Source organism: Palaemon carinicauda, chromosome 16, assembly GCF_036898095.1.
Source record: "Palaemon carinicauda isolate YSFRI2023 chromosome 16, ASM3689809v2, whole genome shotgun sequence".
Taxonomy (NCBI): Eukaryota; Metazoa; Arthropoda; class Malacostraca; order Decapoda; family Palaemonidae; genus Palaemon; species Palaemon carinicauda.
The window spans coordinates 121,771,866-121,790,695 of NC_090740.1; the positions used below are offsets into that span (position 1 = coordinate 121,771,866).

The following is an 18,830-nucleotide window of genomic DNA, read 5'->3' on the forward strand; positions in this document are numbered from 1 at the left end:
CAAATTTGCTTATTACAATGGTGATAATTTTGTATGTTGCTAAAACTTTCAATATTTTATTCGTTATTTTTAAATTAACCTCGTTAAAAATCAGTCAAATCCTCTTTAGGTGTAACTCATTATTTTTTAGCTTGTAAAATGTTCAATACCTTTTGAAATGTTAATGAAATCACACACACATGGTACAAAACTATTTTTTTATTTCTTTTCAGGGTGTAGTGAATTAATCGCAACTCTTCTACATAGATCTCCAATAAGTTCTCAGCTTTTTAATAACGAAGCACAGAAAAGATCTTTAGGTTCTTGCATCCTACGTTCTTTTGTTCTTTAATTAAGAAAGTTATGAGAACTTATCTGGAGATCTCTAAGTATGTTGCGTGTTATTCATACCCATGATTCTATGATTCTGGAGATAAGATTTATTTGCTCCGGCTACGAATCCAGATGACTTAAGATCTAGCAGAAGAGAACGAGAAAGGGAGAATGCAGCAGAAGAGAACGAGAAAGGGAGAATGCAGCAGAAGAGAACGAGAAAGGGAGAATGCAGCAGAAGAGAACGAGAAAGGAAAAAGAATGCAGCAGAAGAGAACGAGAAAGGAAAAAGAATGCAGCAGAAGAGAACGAGAAAGGAAAAAGAATGCAGCAGAAGAGAACGAGAAAGGAAAAAGAATGCAGCAGAAGAGAACGAGAAAGGAAAAAGAATGCAGCAGAAGAGAACGAGAAAGGAAAAAGAATGCAGCAGAAGAGAACGAGAAAGGAAAAAGAATGCAGCAGAAGAGAACGAGAAAGGAAAAAGAATGCAGCAGAAGAGAACGAGAAAGGAAAAAGAATGCAGCAGAAGAGAACGAGAAAGGAAAAAGAATGCAGCAGAAGAGAACGAGAAAGGAAAAAGAATGCAGCAGAAGAGAATGAGAAAGGAAAAAGAATGCAGCAGAAGAGAACGAGAAAGGAAAAAGAATGCAGCAGAAGAGAACGAGAAAGGAAAAAGAATGCAGCAGAAGATAACGAGAAAAGAAAAAGAATGCAGCAGAAGTGAACGAGAAAGGAAAAAAAAAAAGCAGAAGAGAACGAGAAAGGGAGAATGCAGCAGAAGAGAACGAGAAAGGGAGAATGCAGCAGAAGAGAACGCGCTTATTATTATTTAATTTTACGTATATACTGTTTGGTATTAAATAAAGAGCTTTATTTAATTTTACGTATATACTGTTTAGTATACTGTTTGGTATTAATAAAAAGCTTAAAGTTAAACTTCTCTTTTATTTGTTAACTACACTATGCCTAATTTTCTCATTCTTGTTTTACTAATCGTCCAACTGTCTTTTATTATTTTCTAATAGATAAACCAAGATGAACTTAGTTTACATCGATTAACCACACTTTCTGCTAGAAAACTAAGGTTGAATTTGGTATTACTCTTATCCTCCATCCAAATTAGTAGTGTACACAGTATCTGAAAGTAAAGAAAATCAAGCATAAATTTCACCTAAATATATAAACCCTGCTTTGAATAACCCCATCTGTATCTCAACAGATACACAAAATATGTTATACTACATGACAATATAAAACCTGCTTTGAATAACCCCATCTGTATCTCAACAGATACACAAAATGTGTGATACTACATGACAATATAAAACCTGCTTTGAATAACCCCATCTGTATCTCAACAGATACACAAAATGTGTGATACTACATGACAATATAAAACCTGCTTTGAATAACCCCATCTGTATCTCAACAGATACACAAAATATGTGATACTACATGACAATAAAAATTTAGGTTTAGATATAACCATATTTATTTTCGTTCCTCTTTTGTTATGATATTAAAACTTGGTTATCAACAATCCTAAACTGTTTTGAGGTTCTACTTGGTCTATGCATTTTTCCCATTATATAAGCATTAAGAGTTTATACTTAATATAGAACCAACACCGTTTCTTTTTAAAATAAACTTTAATCCCTTTTCTCAATTTTCATAAAATGCTAATTTTATCATTCCCTCTTATCTTCGTTCGAAATTACATTTTGCGTAAGGGAATTATCTTAAAAAACAAAATATACAAATATTTAAGAAGATCGAAAAGTAAAATTTACCTTATCTTTACTAAATAGATCCTTTCTTCTCATCCATTGAAGGCCAAATTTAACTTGCACTAAACTGCAATCTGAAATGATACAGTATTTTTAAAAGGCTATTTTCCGATTATCTCGTTGCTTACCTTGTTTAATTTCAAGAGAAAAAAAAATCTTAGAAATACCTGGCATACATACATATTATACACCCAAAAGGACCTAAAAGTTGCCAATTACCAGTAAATATTTGACAACACTATTCCCCCCTCAACCTGATCCAACAATTCTATCAATCTAAGTTTAATTTTTCAAGGAAATTTACAAAAAGAATTTAACAGGTTATGCTTCATATTTCAGTAACTACCTATTCACATAAAACGTTAAGTTTCTATAACATTTTCCTTTTGCAGATTTGGTATTATTTGCTATAGTCTAATTATTAAACATTTAAAGTTACAGCAATGAATCTTTCAAAAATAATGTACACAGCTCCCCACATATTGGTACACAGAATATGTATTGATTTCCTAATTTATATGCATATGCTACATTTAGTATTCTATTTTGTAATACAGAATGAACGTTGGAATAAAATTATTTGCAAATAGCTTTTACAGACATCGAATACCAATGTTCGCTGCCACCGGTGAAATGGCAGCAAATTAATACTTAACATCACTCTACAATACCTGAATAATAGTCCTCTCTTATTGGATGAAAATCTTAAATATTTATCTGGTACAAAACACTGAGCTTACATCCTTTCAACCTCCTCTGTCATCAAGGTCGCCTTAAAACCTGGAAACGAAATTTAACATTGAGTGTGCGAATACTAAGAAAAATCTCCCGTGTAAGTTTAATTGAAATTAGTTTTTTTTAAGATTATTTCCAGCAAGGGCAAAATTACATAAAATTTTCACATTGGCAAAGATGTCTTAAACTTAAAATATTAAATGGCGATTACTAGCATGTCTAAATATTGCAATTTAACCCCTTTCAAGCATTTCTATTCAACTTCCTTTCACTCCTAAACTTTATTAGTAAAGTACCCAATAAAAACCAACTTATTTCGTAACTATTTAGCCTAAATTTACACATCAATAGACAACAATGAGGTAGGTTGAAAAGGATTTTCAATAGTTTTACATAAAATCTTAAAAGAACACAAAGTACACTTTCATTCACATTAAGCTACCTATTAAACTATTTCAAGCGTGTTAAAGCCTCGCAAGCTAAAATGCAAAACATTAATTTATTTCGTTCCTTTAGAAGTCATTAGCAAGAATGATTTATTTACTTATTTTATTAAAAGCACTTATCAAACTAACCAGCAATCTAAATACACCACGAAAGGTCTTATGTAAATAACCTCACGTGTTAAAGCCCAAATCAGCCTCAAAGGCATAAGATCCATTTGCCCAAGAATATACTTTTGGAAATAAGAAAAAACTAAACACTTAAGTCACGAAAACCAAGATTATGTAGAGATCAACCAATTTAGAGCCAAAACTTTAATCTAAAGATCTACAAATACCAGTTGTCATCTGTAGAAAGAAATATTGCAGGATTTTTGGGGTCTATTGATTTCAAATTGCAAGTTATTTTCAAGTCAACCCACCTACAAATTCAACACTTATTTCTTAATTTGTAAGCACGTCACATTTTGTAACAAGCACTGTCGATACTGATATCTTTAGCAGCTTACAAGTAAAATAAAATTAAAGAAAGTTGAGATATATTGAAAGATTGGGAGAAATTATTTCATGTAATCATTTCATGTAATCTCATTGAGGAATCTATATTGTTCAGGTCATGTCTGCTGCCAAAGGTAGAAAATTAAGTTCCAGATTGATCACAGATGTTTTTCATGAACCATGGTACCCTGAACCAATGATAGTTTTTTCTATGAGTAGACCCGATAATACATATAAAGACCGACTGATGTTTGGTGTGCTAACACTAGGTCGTCAAAAAATGTAGCAAGTACTGATGTTTTGAAACAAATGCATTCTCTCTCAAAAGCCGTGTGAGTAATGCTAATAAAAAAAGGGGTTAAAAAAAAAACAAGAAACCATAGGAAAACCTTTCCAATGGGATCCAAGTCTTAAACGGAAATGAATATGATCACGTTGATTTCCATACCAAGAGTGCATCATAATTCCAGCAAAAGAAGATATGTTTGAGACGAAAAGTTTCAGTGAAGTTAGTGATGATGGGATGCAAGAAGTTCTTAAAAAAAATACAACTTATGAATTGCAGAGATTTATTGGGCCTAAAATATTCATACAAAAGTCGTTTTTCCCCCTTGTGTTGTTGGAAGAAGTAATTGGAACTTGGGGGATAAAAAAAAAAAAGACGTAAATTCCATCTTCAAAATGCTAATATTTGCTGGAAAACCTTATTTCTCCTTTTAGAAAGAAATTTAATGCAGATGCGAAGAAAAAAATAACAAAAAAATAACATACGTTGCTTTGTACTGAAGTCTAGATATTTGAGCTTGAATAAAACATCTTTAAAAATTATTACTTTTGCCCTTGTGGGAAAAAAAAATAATCCTGAAGAGCTGCTTCACTTTTACAAAAGACTCAATCAATACTGGGGCGAAAGGAAGTTTTGTAAGATGACATACATATGAAACTACATATATACAAAACCACCAGGAGTCAAGTGAAAACTATAAGCATATGGTTCTAGGACTGAAGTCAATGCTAGGATCCAGGAAAATTTAAGGTGGTATAAAAAATTGTGGTCATTTCATTGGATACCATAATGCTGAAAAGTAATAAGCAGCATCAGCAAAAAATATCCTGGAAAACTTAATTCCTTGCCAGTTAGTTTTGTTGAAAATCACTTGCATGGACAGTCATGATGAACACACTGACAAGTTGCCTGTAAAAGGTTCTCACCATGATATACAAGGGTTATGATACAAAAATATTCTCGAATTTTGAAAAAGCTCAAGTACCCTAAGAACAATCAATATCAGAACTAAAAAAAAAAAAAAAAAAAAAAAATTGTACCTCATCTTTTGACAAGGGGAACAAAATATTTCCTTGAAAAACGCAGATGGCAAATGAAAGAACATTGGTAGCAAATGAACCTGACTTGGAGTCAGTGCTTAAAAGGTTAAAATTAGGCACTTTTGAATTTAACATTACTGAAATTGGACCACAATCATACGTCATTGAGAAATTATCAATAAATGGCAATGTGGTAAGGATTTAAATCTTTTTACCAGGCCTCATACCACCTCAGTGGTGTTTGTGCAAAACAGTCTTACCCCAAAAATATATTTAGTCAAACCTTAACCCAAAGTCTCAGGTTATAGGTGAACGTGGGAGAGAAGGTAAATCCCTAAGACACATTCTAGACGTTGCCAAGCCTGCACTTCTATTGTGAGACAGGATTAAAAGTTTTAATCCTGAGTGATTATGCATTTGTTGTGTTTGGTGCTTTCTACATTATGTACCACTGTCTTTTGAGTCTTGAGTTAATATTAACTGAAGTAAGGCTGATGCATAAGAGAATCTTAGTTTATACAGACTGGTGAGGCATGCTAATTAAGATATGTGGGTCTGCAACAAAGACCCTGGCAATACGAAAAACTCAGTAGAGAAGAATCTAGTCAGTGCAACAGTTACAAGAAAATTTGAGGGGAAACATGACAAAGCATTTATACTGAAAAATCAGTGATTTGCTTGGTCGACTTTTATACCTAACCTACAATCAGTACATAGATTTGACAAGGGTTCCTGAATAATTTCTGATATCTTTGCCTCCGTCTTTAGCAAGTATTGATGGTTCAATGAATAAAACACTCATGTTACCCTTAGCCAATCTTCTGAATGATTGGATGTCCCAGATGAAATTGATGTCATGATATGATGGCAATTATGCAAGCTTTACCTTCAGAAATCCCAAATGTATATGATGGCCTGGCAGAGATTATTTTGATCATTATGTTCAAGACATACCGGTGAAGTTCATGCAGTTTTCTATGCATATGAAAGGAACAAAGACATTGAACAGAGACTAAAAGTAGAATCAAGGGGTTGTAGTGTAATTTCAAGTGCACAAATTCGACTTCAATACATTAAAACCAGCCTTAAATTTAAGACCTACTAAACATCCCTAATCAAAGTTGATTCAAGAATTATAACAAATATGCCGAAGTGATAAAAGGTGAGGGTAATAGCGACCCATTCAAAAGCAGCAGAGCTAAAAAAAAAAAAAAAAAAAAAAAAAAAAAAAAAAAAAAAAAAAAAAAAAGTGGATACAGTGCATGATGCAAAAGTTCCCATATATTGTTATGGCCATATAGAAGCAGATACAAGAATCTACACACACCTATACCAAATCAGATGTGGTAGCAATGTTGCTGGGAGCACAAGCAAAAACATGATCCTTTTGTTCCTTCAACAGGTAGATCTGATGATATGGTCAGAAATTAGCTGGTCATCAGATAAGGCGATACAGACATATTAATAACGTGGCAAACTTAGTCTGGTACGCTAAAGCTTGCATGGCTTACGTGCTATACAGCGGTATGATTATGAATCCAGAAAGGGCAAAGTAAGATAACTGCAGATTACAGAAGAAAGGTTTGACTTTCTCAAAGGACTTTCTGTTCTGGGAAGAGAAAAAAACACCAGGCCTTGGCAGCAGCAAAATCATAGGATAATTTGTTTGTGCTGTTCATGGAATGCCAAAGGCCACAACATTGTATATTTCTTTTTATGAAACCTAAAAGCCATAGAAAAATGAGTTGCTGCTCTCCAGCATTAGTGGCCTAGATGCTCAATGTTACCGCACTGGCATGACTGTCTACGCAAAATGAAAACGACAAACTACACAGTATGTGGAAGCGATCTCCAGATGATGATCCAATAGATGGCACCCATTTACTGACCAAGGGGCCCCAACAGGGAAAACAGCTCAGTGAGGAAAGGAAAAAAAGATATTTAAGAACAGTAACATTAAAATAAATTTCTATATAAACTATAAATACTTTAACAAAAGAAGAGGAATGGAAATTACATACAAGAGTGCCCAAGTGTACCCTCAGGCTAGAGAACACTAAGGAGGCATATCAAATTTGAGAATTAATTCACCGTCCTTCATACGGAAGTCGAAGATTCTCAATCAGAATCAGATGAATGACAACCAAGAAAAGTTTGTTATCTAATTGTGTAGTGAAATTTTAAAGTAGCATCATAGGAAGCACATTGTACAAAATTCCTATATATTTTTTTGTCATCTGTCACTTGAAAAAATGAAGTTTTCTTTAAAAATGTTCTCGTTATTCTTTGGAAGCAGAATATTTGGGTTTCCCACACTATAAGTTTGAAATAAAAGTTTAAAATAAAAATTTAGTATTAACATCGAACGTACAGAAAATATAAAATAAAAATGTATAGAAAAAATGCAAAAATTTCCAAACACCTTATAAAACGCCATGGTTTAGGTTTGCAAACCTTCAACCATCGTTTTCTGCAAAAGTTCATACTTGGGATGCCAATATCTTTCCAAGGAAAAATTGGAATCAAAGTGGGTCATCTAAAACCAAGAAGAAACCTAATAACGTAAAAGTAGTAACCTAAGAAAATCCAATAAAAAAAACAATAAAAAGATCGTTAGACAACGCAGGAGGTAGAAGACCTAAGTATAGCAGATTAGAGACTAGAATAAAAATCGCTGCTTGAAAATCGTTATAAAAAAAAACTGAAGAGAATTGGGTATGAGAAAATCCAATAGAAAAAAATCTGAAAAAGGTTATTAAATACATTCTAATATTTAACACCTACAGTAACTTACAATGTTAATTAAAAGTATTTTTGCCACAGTCGTTTATTAATAAAATATGCACGATTTGTTTTTTTTCCTCAGTCAATTCGTTCTTGAATTCTTGTTAAATCCGTTTTATTGTTGGAGTTTCAACGTTCAGCCTGTTTGAGATTCCTTTCTTTCCTAGTTTCAAACACGAGTTTCAAATACACCTGAAAGAAATCAAAGCATATTGTGTACATATTAACGTTATGAATAGTCATATCTTTGTCAGTAGGCGGCTTACTACCTAGGAAGTAACAAGCAATATTTGTTAAACTGTATTAAATCAAAATATCTTATTTCACTTTGGATCAGATTAAAGATTTTAATAAAAACAATACTCATGTATTTTACGAAAAGCAAATTTCTAATTCCTCTTACCTTTGAAATTAAATGCCTTATTGCGAAACTAGTTTCCATTTTTCTTACATCTGAACACTCAAAAAAAAAAAATTCTATATTTTCGCAATCTTAAGTTATACAAATTCACAACTTTGCAAGTTATACACATTCCTAAGTTATACAAATTCACAGCTTTGCAAGTTATATACATTCCTAAGTTATACACATGCATAATCTCGCAAGTTATACACAGTCACAAGTTATACACAGTCACAAGTTATACACAGTCACAAGTTATACACAGTCACAACCTTACAAGTTATAAACACACATTCTTACAATTTACACATTTGCAACCTTACAATTTATACACATTCACCACCTTTCAAGTAGCACATCAAAAACTTTCAAGTAACATATTCACAACCTTTCAAGTCACACATTCACAACCTTTCAAGTCACACGTTCACAACCTTTCAAGTCACACATTCACAACCTTTCAAGTCACACATTCACAACCTTTCAAGTCACACATTCACAACTATATAAGTTGCACAAATTCACCATCTTACGCAAGCACTTAAATCTTAGCTTTTACAGTAAGGACAGTTATATGATAAACGTTTCCTCGAATAATTGGTAAAATTTTTTTTAAAGATTCTAAAATTAAGAATAAAACACTAAAGTAGCTTATTAAATCTAAAATATACAACAAATTCAGCCTTTTCTAGCCCAGTGCTACACAAAGGCCTCAGACATGTTCTTATTCATATCTGGGGTTTGGCCAGTTTTCATCACCATGCTGGCTAGTACGGATTGGTGATGGAGACTATTTTGATCGTTAACAGGAAACCAATCGATGGTAAATGTTTCACCAAGTCGCTTATTTTCAGTTTACATTCTATGATTTTCTCTTAAATAGTAGACAACTTAGGTATAGATTTCGGGTTCATTTACATTTATCAGCAACATGTCTGCCCATCAAAACTTGCTATATTCGAGAATTGCGAACTGGTAACCAACACCAAAAATACATAAAAGCTTTTAAAAGTCTACAACATTTCTTTTTAATTGAGCCGGATAGCTAATGAACGTTTGATATTTTTTTCCATTTCGAATGTATTAATTTCCCTTTTACTGCACCACTTTTGATAAAGCTGCGGTCAAGTAGCTTAAAAATATTAGAAAAAATATCACCATTAATGACTAATCCTACTTAAAAAAATCCAGCACATTTCTGATACCGAATATAAACGATGACTATTTTTTTCATGTTTTGAAGATTAATTTGCGCTGCCTTTTTTTCAAAATCTTTTATTGCATAATAACCATGAAACTAAGCAAAGGCCAAGTAAAGTTTTATCCACCTACCAGCACTGAAGGTTATTTTTGTGAGAAAATTTCAAGGTAAATATTCTTTTATTAAATTAACTCCACTTCAGATGGATGAAATTTTAAAATCTGGTTCGTATGCAATGAGTTCATCGTCTAAGATTCAGCACCTTAGCATGGTCATAAAAAATCTGGAAAAGACATTTAATTAATGTGTGCGAATATTTCTGCCACTATAAGACAATTTGAATACATTCATTACCAGCGAGAATATACTAATTATGTCTACTGAGACATGTTTCTTTTAAAGTAATAGCAGTATCAACTTACTGCATTTTTACTAGAACTTAGGCTGGCTATATCACTTTGAAAGAATCTTAATTTGCTTACCAACTTGAACTGCATGACTAAAACACCTGGTAAAAAAACACCTAACTACTTGTGTATAAAGCTGCTGAAATAATTCTCTAACAAAATTGTAGCATCTAAATAGCCAGAAGTTATATTTATAAAATTAAAACAGGAACACAGTACATTAATTCCAATTGCATAAACTTCTTGCATAAAATTTCTAAAAAGTTCTTTCAGAACATCCTAACTATTCCCAATTTGAAGACATATCAAATTTAACCTATTTTACATATTCAAATAATTATTATCAGTAACATGACATCACGTGAAGTCAAATTCGCCAGGAAAGCAAAATAAGACCGGAGAAGTTTGAGTAAACATCGTCACGTATTATAACTAAACTTTTCCAGAAGCCATTTTATTAAAAAAAAAAAAAAAAAAAAAAGAGAAAAAAAAAATTCAATAAGTAACTAAAACACTTCACAGTAACTGAAGCAGAAAGTATTCCTGGTTAAATGATTTGACTTAAATTCCAAGATATGTAGGTTAAAAAATTAGCATTTCAAGGAAGTGATTAAAAAATGAGCTAAACGTCAAGTTCTTTTTGCAGAAAATTTGCTTTCTTAAACGCATAAGCCTAAATGTATGATACTTCAATTTCTTGCCAAATTCCAGTTGCACTAGTAATTTAACCCTTAAATGATGAGATTATTTTGCCCTGAACGAGATTACTTAGATTATAAAAACCTTCACAAATTGTACCTAAAGTCAAAACCTTCACAAGTTTGGGTAAATATATACTTTAATTTCTAGCCAAATAAATGAACCATAAATTTTTCCTACTCATTATCTTGTGTTCCATGCATTTCTGACCTTGATTATTGGAGCAAACCACCCGTTCATGAGTTTCTGGACCCCTTTATATGAAGACAATTATGGGGGACCCAGTGGGGAAATGTCAAAAGTGATTTATAGCAATAATAATTGTCAGAAATTCAAAATAAGAACAAGATAACCAGTGGGAAAAATACATGTATCATGTAAGTGGCTGAACATGGGCCAAACATTATTATTTAACACATTTGAGATTTGTAAAAGGGTACAGAACATAAAAAAACCACCTAACCTAACCTAGTAGTTCCCAAATCACAACATCTAGCCAAGGGCCAACCCCTAGACCCATTTTCCAGGTCACAAACCTTACAAGGTCACAACCCCTAGCCGGGGGCAAGCCACTGGACCCCCTTCCCAGGTCACAAACCTTCCCAGGTCACAACACCTAGCCGGGGCCAAGACCCCGGACCCCATTTCCAGGTCACAACCACTAGACCCCCTTCCCAGTTTACAAACTAAAGATAAATCACAATTCACAAATAAATCCTTACCTTAAGTTTGGGAGGTCGAAGGCTGAGGGTCTTCCGTTGACAAAGGAAGAAATTTCACTCGCCCTGTCGTAGACGTAGACAGGTGGGGATACAGTTTGGAGGCTTGAAGCAGGAAATTATGAAGCGCTCTGACCTCTTGTGCTGGAAAAATAAGTACACATTAGTTTGCTAGTTACTAAAAAACCAAAACTGAACATCAAAATACATAATTTTTACCTGGAGAATAAAGACATTCATATTGAGTAAAATATTCTTTTTGAATTACGCCACGGAGAACGTAACACACTATATCCCACCACAGCCTTTCAATTTTTGAGTATCTGCACCTGTCTTCGGATCCACAAAATTTTCTGAATGATTCACAATTTTCTGAATGATTCACAGTGAGGTGCACATACCCCACAGTGGCAAGATCTTTGTATCCTTAACATGAATTACTGTGGATTACGCTCCCTGCCTCGATATAATGTATCACAGGCTCAAGGGTGTCTGCATTTCTTGGCTGGTCCACCAAAGGGACCACAAACTATTATTTTGCTTTCCCGCTCCATGCCACTGAACACCCACCCACCAGACAAAGGCCTATCTCTTATATTTCGACCTCCCAAACTTTGATTCATCCACTTCGACGACAATGGCAGGCACAAAATAGCAGGCAAGTTCTGGCAGTAATTTTCCGCTACTTCCTAACAATAAAACCTCTAGTTAAACAGTTTTTAATGTCCAGCCAAGGTTATAGGTGACATTGCTGTGCGAAAAGGCTCTTTGAAAGGAAATAATTCACGAACAGCAGTATTTCCCATGATTGAACGTGAGCCTTTTCCAAGAAAGTGCCCCCAATTGCGGTTATGGAAAAACCGCATGCACGACTCCCTTCTTAAAAACCTTGACTGACCAATTACAAGCCCACTGATTAACTTGAGATCTAAAGACAGTTATTGGCAGGAAGGGCATTGAACGTCTGAAGGGATGACTCCATGGCTCTGTAGGAACTCATTTGGCCGTTTATTTTCTCTGAAAAAGAGGGAATGTATCGCCCACTCCCTCAGGACAACCTTGACATATGGAAGCCATGATGAAAGTGAAGAGAAAAGGGGGTGGGAATAGAGGTTTTAAAAGAACATCCAGTAACTTAGGAACTACTTGCAAGCTGTTAGTTGGTTTAAAACACTGACAGAAAAGTCATTGTAAGTGCACAGAAAGCTACGCAATCCATTAAAAAAACATGCGTAGTTAGTTCCCTTCAGTCTCAATTGTAAACAATGGACTTGAGTAAAAAGCATAATTCACATGTAAAGCTACCGATACGTAAGTTATTCTGCCCCAGCCCCCATTAAACAGAAAAACAACAAGCTAGCCAGCACTCTTCCATTTCTTATAGCGAATTTAATTTTTGCAAGCAATAAAACTATCATAAATTAACTGACGTTTGTATTTGCAACTTAGGTCAAAACCTTCACAGGAGTGACCAAACATGTACCAAAAGCCTAAAAACCCTTCAGAACTTCAGAAGTGTGTAACCAAAGTATCTAAACCTTCACGTGCGTAACCAGTTTCGCTAAGCCTTCACAAGTGTGTAACCAAATTCACAAAGCCTTAACAAATGTACCCAAATTCACTAAAACTCCAAGAGTGTAACCAAATTCATTAAACAAGTGCCCAAACTAACTAAACCTTCACATATGTGTAGCTAAATTCACTAAACCTTCACAAATGTGTAACTAAATTCACTAACCCTTCACAAATGTGTAACTAAATCCACTAAACCTTCACAAATGTGAAACTAAATTCACTAAACCTTCACAAGTGCAACTAAAATCACTAAACCTTCACAAGTGCAACTAAATTCACTAAGCCTTCACAAGTGACCAAATATACTAAACCTTCAAAAGCTTGAAACCTAATTCCAAGTCCATAAAATTCACTAGACCTTAACACTTATCCAAAGTCACTAAACGTTCACTAGTGTAATTCACTAAAGGTTCACTAGTATGTAACCAAAGTCACTAAGCCTTCACAAATGTGTAACCAAATTCACCGAACATTCACTACTGCGTAACCAAATTCACCGACCCTTCACTACTGAGTAACCAAATTCACCGACCCTTCACTACTGCGTAACCAAATGCACCGACCCTTCGTTACTGCGCAACCAAATGCACCGACCCTTCGTTACTGCGTAACCAAATTCACTATACCTTCACTACTGCTTAACCAAATTTACTATACCTTCACTACTGCTTAATCAAATTCACCGACCCTTCATCACTACTGCGCAACCAAATTCACCGACCCTTCATCACTACTGCGCAACTAAATTCACCGACCCTTCATCACTACTGCGCAACCAAATTCACCGACCCTTCATCACTACTGCGCAACCAAATTCACCGACCCTTCACTACTGCGCAACCAAATTCACCGACCCTTCATCACTACTGCGCATCCAAATTCACCGACCCTTCATCACTACTGTGTAACCAAATTCACCGACCCTTCATCACTACTGCGTAACCAAATTCACCGACCCTTCATCACTACTGCGTAACCAAATTCACCGATCCTTCATCACTACTGCGCAACCAAATTCACCGACCCTTCACTACTGCGCAACCAAATTCACTGATCCCTCATCACTACTGCGTAACCAAATTCACCGACCCTTCACTACTGCGTAACCAAATTCACCGATCCTTCATCACTACTGCGTAACCAAATTCACCGATCCTTCATCGCTACTGCGTAACCAAATTCACCGATCCTTCATCACTACTGCGTAACCAAATTCACCGATCCTTCATCACTACTGCGTAACCAAATTCACCGATCCTTCACGACTGCATAACCAAATTCACTATACCTTCACTAATGCGTAACCAAATTCACTATACCTACACTAATGCGTAACCAAATTCACTATACCTTCACTACTGCCTAACCAAATTCACCAAACCTTCACTACTGCGTAACCAAATTCACTATACCTTCTCTACTGCTTAACCAAATTCACTATACCTTCACTACTGCTTAACCAAATTCACTATACCTTCACTACTGTGTTACCAAATTCACTTAACCTTCACTACTGTGTCACCAAATTCACTTAACCTTCACTACTGTGTCACCAAATTCACTTAACCTTCACTACTGTGTCACCAAATTCACTTAACCTTCACTACTGTGTCACCAAATTCACTTAACCTTCACTACTGTCAAATAAACTAAACCTTTACTACTGTCACCAAATTCACTAAACCTTCACTACTGTCACCAAATTCACTAAACCTTCACTACTGTTTGACCAAATTCACTAAACCTTCACTACTGTTTGACCAAATTCACTAAACCTTCACTACTGTTTGACCAAATTCACTAAACCTTCACTACTGTTTGACCAAATTCACTAAACCTTCACTACTGTTTGACCAAATTCACTAAACCTTCACTACTGTTTGACCAAATTCACTAAACCTTCACTACTGTTTGACCAAATTCACTAAACCTTCACTACTGTTTAACCAAATTCACTAAACCTTCACAACTGTTTAACCAAATTCACTAAACCTTCACAACTGTTTAACCAAATTCACTAAACCTTCACAACTGTTTAACCAAATTCACTAAACCTTCACAACTGTTTAACCAAATTCACTAAACCTTCACAACTGTTTAACCAAATTCACTAAACCTTCACAACTGTTTAACCAAATTCACTAAACCTTCACTGCTAGTGTAACAAATTCACTAAACTTTCACTAGTTTAACAAAATTCACTAAACCTTCACAATAGCTTAACCAATTTCATAAAAACCTTCATAAGAGCTTAACCAAATTCATAAAACTTATACAAGTGTAACAACTCACAATTGTGTTACCAAAGTCACTAAACCTTTACAAGTGTAACCGATTTCACAAATACCTCACTAGTGTAACCAAATTCACAAAGCCTTCACTAGTGTAACCAAATTTATTAAACCTTCACTAGTGCAACCAAATTTATTATACCTTCACTAGTGCAACCAAATTTATTATACCTTCACTAGCGCAACCAAATTCCTTATACCTTCCATTAGTGTAACCAAACTCATTAAACCTTCACAAGTGTGTAACCAACGTCAATAAATCAAAGACTATATACTGAAAGAAAATAGGAAGGCTGAGCCTAATATCACTCAAATCAGTGTCCTATGAAAAGATGCAAGACACTCATCTGGAATGATTGGCTCCATGTGTTAAGTGCCCGGTTAAACATTCAAGAGCCATAAGCCACGAGACTTTCCCAATGTGTAACCAGAGCCACTAAACTTGAACAATTGTGGAACCAGAGCCACTAAACTTGAACTGTGTAACCAGAACCAATAAACTTGAACAATTGTGTAACCCAGAATGATTGGCTCCATCTGTTAAGTGCCCGGTAAAACATTCAAGAGACATAAGCCACTAAACTTGAATAATTGTGTAACCAGAGCCACTAAACTTGAACAACTGTGTAACCAGAGCCACTAAACTTTCATAAATGTGTAACCGTGGTCACGAAACTTTCACAAATGTGTAACCGTGGTCACGAAACTTTCACAAATGTGTAACCGTGGTCACGAAACTTTCACAAATGTGTAACCGTGGTCACGAAACTTTCACAAATGTGTAACCGTGGTCACGAAACTTTCACAAATGTGTAACCGTGGTCACGAAACTTTCACAAATGTGTAACCGTGGTCACGAAACTTTCACAAGTGTAACCGTGGTCACGAAACTTTCACAAGTGTAACCGTGGTCACGAAACTTTCACAAGTGTAACCGTGGTCACGAAACTTTCACAAGTGTAACCGTGGTCACGAAACTTTCACAAGTGTAACCGTGGTCACGAAACTTTCACAAGTGTAACCGTGGTCACGAAACTTTCACAAATGTAACCGTGGTCACGAAACTTTCACAAATGTAACCGTGGTCACGAAACTTTCACAAATGTAACCGTGGTCACGAAACTTTCACAAATGTAACCGTGGTCACGAAAGTATCACAAATGTGTAAACAGTCATTAAACTTTCACAAAAATGTAACCGTGGTCATGAAACTTTCACAAATATGTAACCTTGGTCATGAATCTTTCACAAATGTAACCAGTCCCTAAACTTTCACAAATGTGTAACCAGTCACTAAACTTTCACAAATGTGTAACCAGTCACTAAACTTTCACAAGTGTGTAACAAACTTCCACTAATGTGTAACCATAGTCACTAAACTTTCACAAATGTATAACCATAGTCACTAAACGTTCACAAATGTGTAACCAGTCACTAAACTTTCACAAGTGTAACCAAAATGACTACAACTTAAAAATGTGTAACCAAAGTCACTAAATTTTTACATACGAGTAAACAGTCACTAATCTTTAACAAACGTGTAACCAAAGTCATTAGACTTGTAAATGTGTAAGCAAAGACACTAAGCTTTTAAAAAATCCATCACCGATACATCAAAATTACTTTACCCAAAACTTCAAAGTAAATTGCTGCAAAATTAAACTTAGTTTTCAAAGATGTCCAATAAATTTCACTTCAAAAACTTCTCCCGATGGCTTGAAAATGTTTTCCTAAGTTTTCCACTATAACGACTGTTACCTTTATACAGTTTCGCGGATATACAAAGCTTCAAAATAGAAAATTTAAAGTTTTATAACTATTTAATTTGTTGCTCTGCACGTGAAAGTACACAATCTGAAATATCTAGCCAAACCCCAGCTAAGCAGTCATAGAATAATTGAACAATACACAAGAGAACAATTATTTGTACAATATAAAAGAACTTTAAAATACTTGTGTATGGATGACTCATTTACGAATTATGAGAAACTGTGAAAAGCATTGAATTCTAGTTTAACATGGGGATGTCTGCATAATGATCAAATTCGCTACACCAGTACTATAATTTTAGCGTAAAACTTGAAATATGGGAACAAAATACCATGAATAAAGTCAATACATCTTGAAAAAGAATACTTACATGTAATATCCAACATTCGACGTTCACTTCTTCAGCAACAAGATATAAATGGCTCTGAAGAGTGAGAGAGTTGAGAAGGTAGAACTTTGAAAATCAAGGAGGCAGAAATACTTGTTTTGTCGTCCTTGGGGAGACTGGTGGCTCCATCTGTATTTGGTCTTCGTGACCATTATTGCTTACGCAAATCCTAACTTCTTTTTTTTTTTTTAAACTGTTCATTGGAAATCAATTTGACAGATACTGAAGAATATGGTTTTATTAAAATTATAACAAAATTTCTCCTCTAATGGCCATTATTGCTTACGCAAATCCTAACTTTTTTGTTTTTGTTTTTAAACAGTTCATTAGAAATCCATTTGACTGATACTGAAGAACATAGTTTTATCAAAATCATAGCAAAATTTCTCCTCTAATGACCATTATTGCTTACGCAAATCCTAACTTATTTTTGTTTTTAAACTTTATTGGAAATCAATTTGATTGATACTGAAGAACATGACTTTATCAAACTTATAAAAAAATTTCACCTCTAATTGAATTATTAAAAAAAAATGTCTGCTTCCTACCTGTGACAGAAGATTATCAAATCTTAAGCATTTTCTACATTGTATTGTGAATAGCCAGATAACACTAAATTGCATTGTAGATTGGGAATAATAAATGTTTATCTTAAATCATTATCGATTTTCAGTCAGACAACTGATCGCGTCCTCCCCTGGATCCCATTCCTCTTGAAGGGCGTCTAGAAGAACCTCTGGCTGTTCCTCTGGCTCTCGAACGAAAGGAAGAAGTCTGCCTTTCGGAGGTTGGTTAAGAACTGGCGACAGTGTCGCTGTTTGTTGAGGTACCAGCTGGTACGTGGTTGGAGGTTGTGCCACCTTCTGAGGCACCACAGTCACAGGAAGTTGTTGTTGATGTTGATGTCGGTAGGGTTTAGCCGGCCGAGAGGATGGCCTAGGCCTTTTGTCTCCTACCTCTTTAACCACTTCATTGGGAAAGAGGTCCTTACCCCAAATACGAGAGGAGATCAGTTTCCTCGGTTCGTGCCTCACCGCAACCGAGGCGAACACGAACTCTCTACAGGCTCTCCTAGCTTTATTATTATTATTATTATTATTACTATCCAAGCTACAACCCTAGTTGGAAAAGCAAGATTCTATAAGCCCAGGGGCTCCAACAGGGAAAAATAGCCCAGTGAGGAAAGGAAATAAGGAAATAAATAAATGAAGAGAACAAATTAACAATAAATCATTCTAAAATAAGAAACAACGTCAAAACAGACATGTCATATAATAAACTATCAACAACATCAAAAACAAATATGTCATAAATAAACTATAAAAAGACTATGTCCGCCTGGTCAACAAAAAAGCATTTGCTCCAACTTTGAACTTTTGAAGTTCTACTGATTCAACCAGCCGATTAGGAAGATCATTCCACAACTTGGTCACAGCTGGAATAAAACTTCTAGAGTACTGCGTAGTATTGAGCCTCGTGATGGAGAATTAAC

The 18,830-nt window shown here is 34.9% G+C and overlaps 1 protein-coding gene and 1 long non-coding RNA gene across 2 annotated transcripts in view; one reads left to right on the forward strand and one right to left on the reverse strand.

Annotated features, from left to right (window-relative positions):
• Window positions 1-1,145, forward strand: part of LOC137655534 (uncharacterized) — a 23,758-nt gene extending 22,613 nt beyond the window's left edge. The window contains exon 4 of the mRNA XM_068389430.1: window positions 445-1,145. Coding sequence (XP_068245531.1) covers window positions 445-1,145 — 701 coding nt within the window. The remainder of the gene's footprint in view (window positions 1-444) is intronic.
• Window positions 1,146-1,298: 153 nt separating this feature from the next.
• LOC137655119 (uncharacterized) lies at window positions 1,299-17,369 on the reverse strand. Its single transcript, XR_011046822.1, has 7 exons — window positions 17,321-17,369; window positions 11,318-11,458; window positions 9,621-9,772; window positions 7,896-8,077; window positions 2,771-2,879; window positions 2,103-2,173; window positions 1,299-1,450 (listed from the first exon to the last, which is right to left on the reverse strand). It is a non-coding gene; the product is annotated as an uncharacterized lncRNA (long non-coding RNA).
• Between the last annotated feature and the right edge of the window lie 1,461 nt (window positions 17,370-18,830).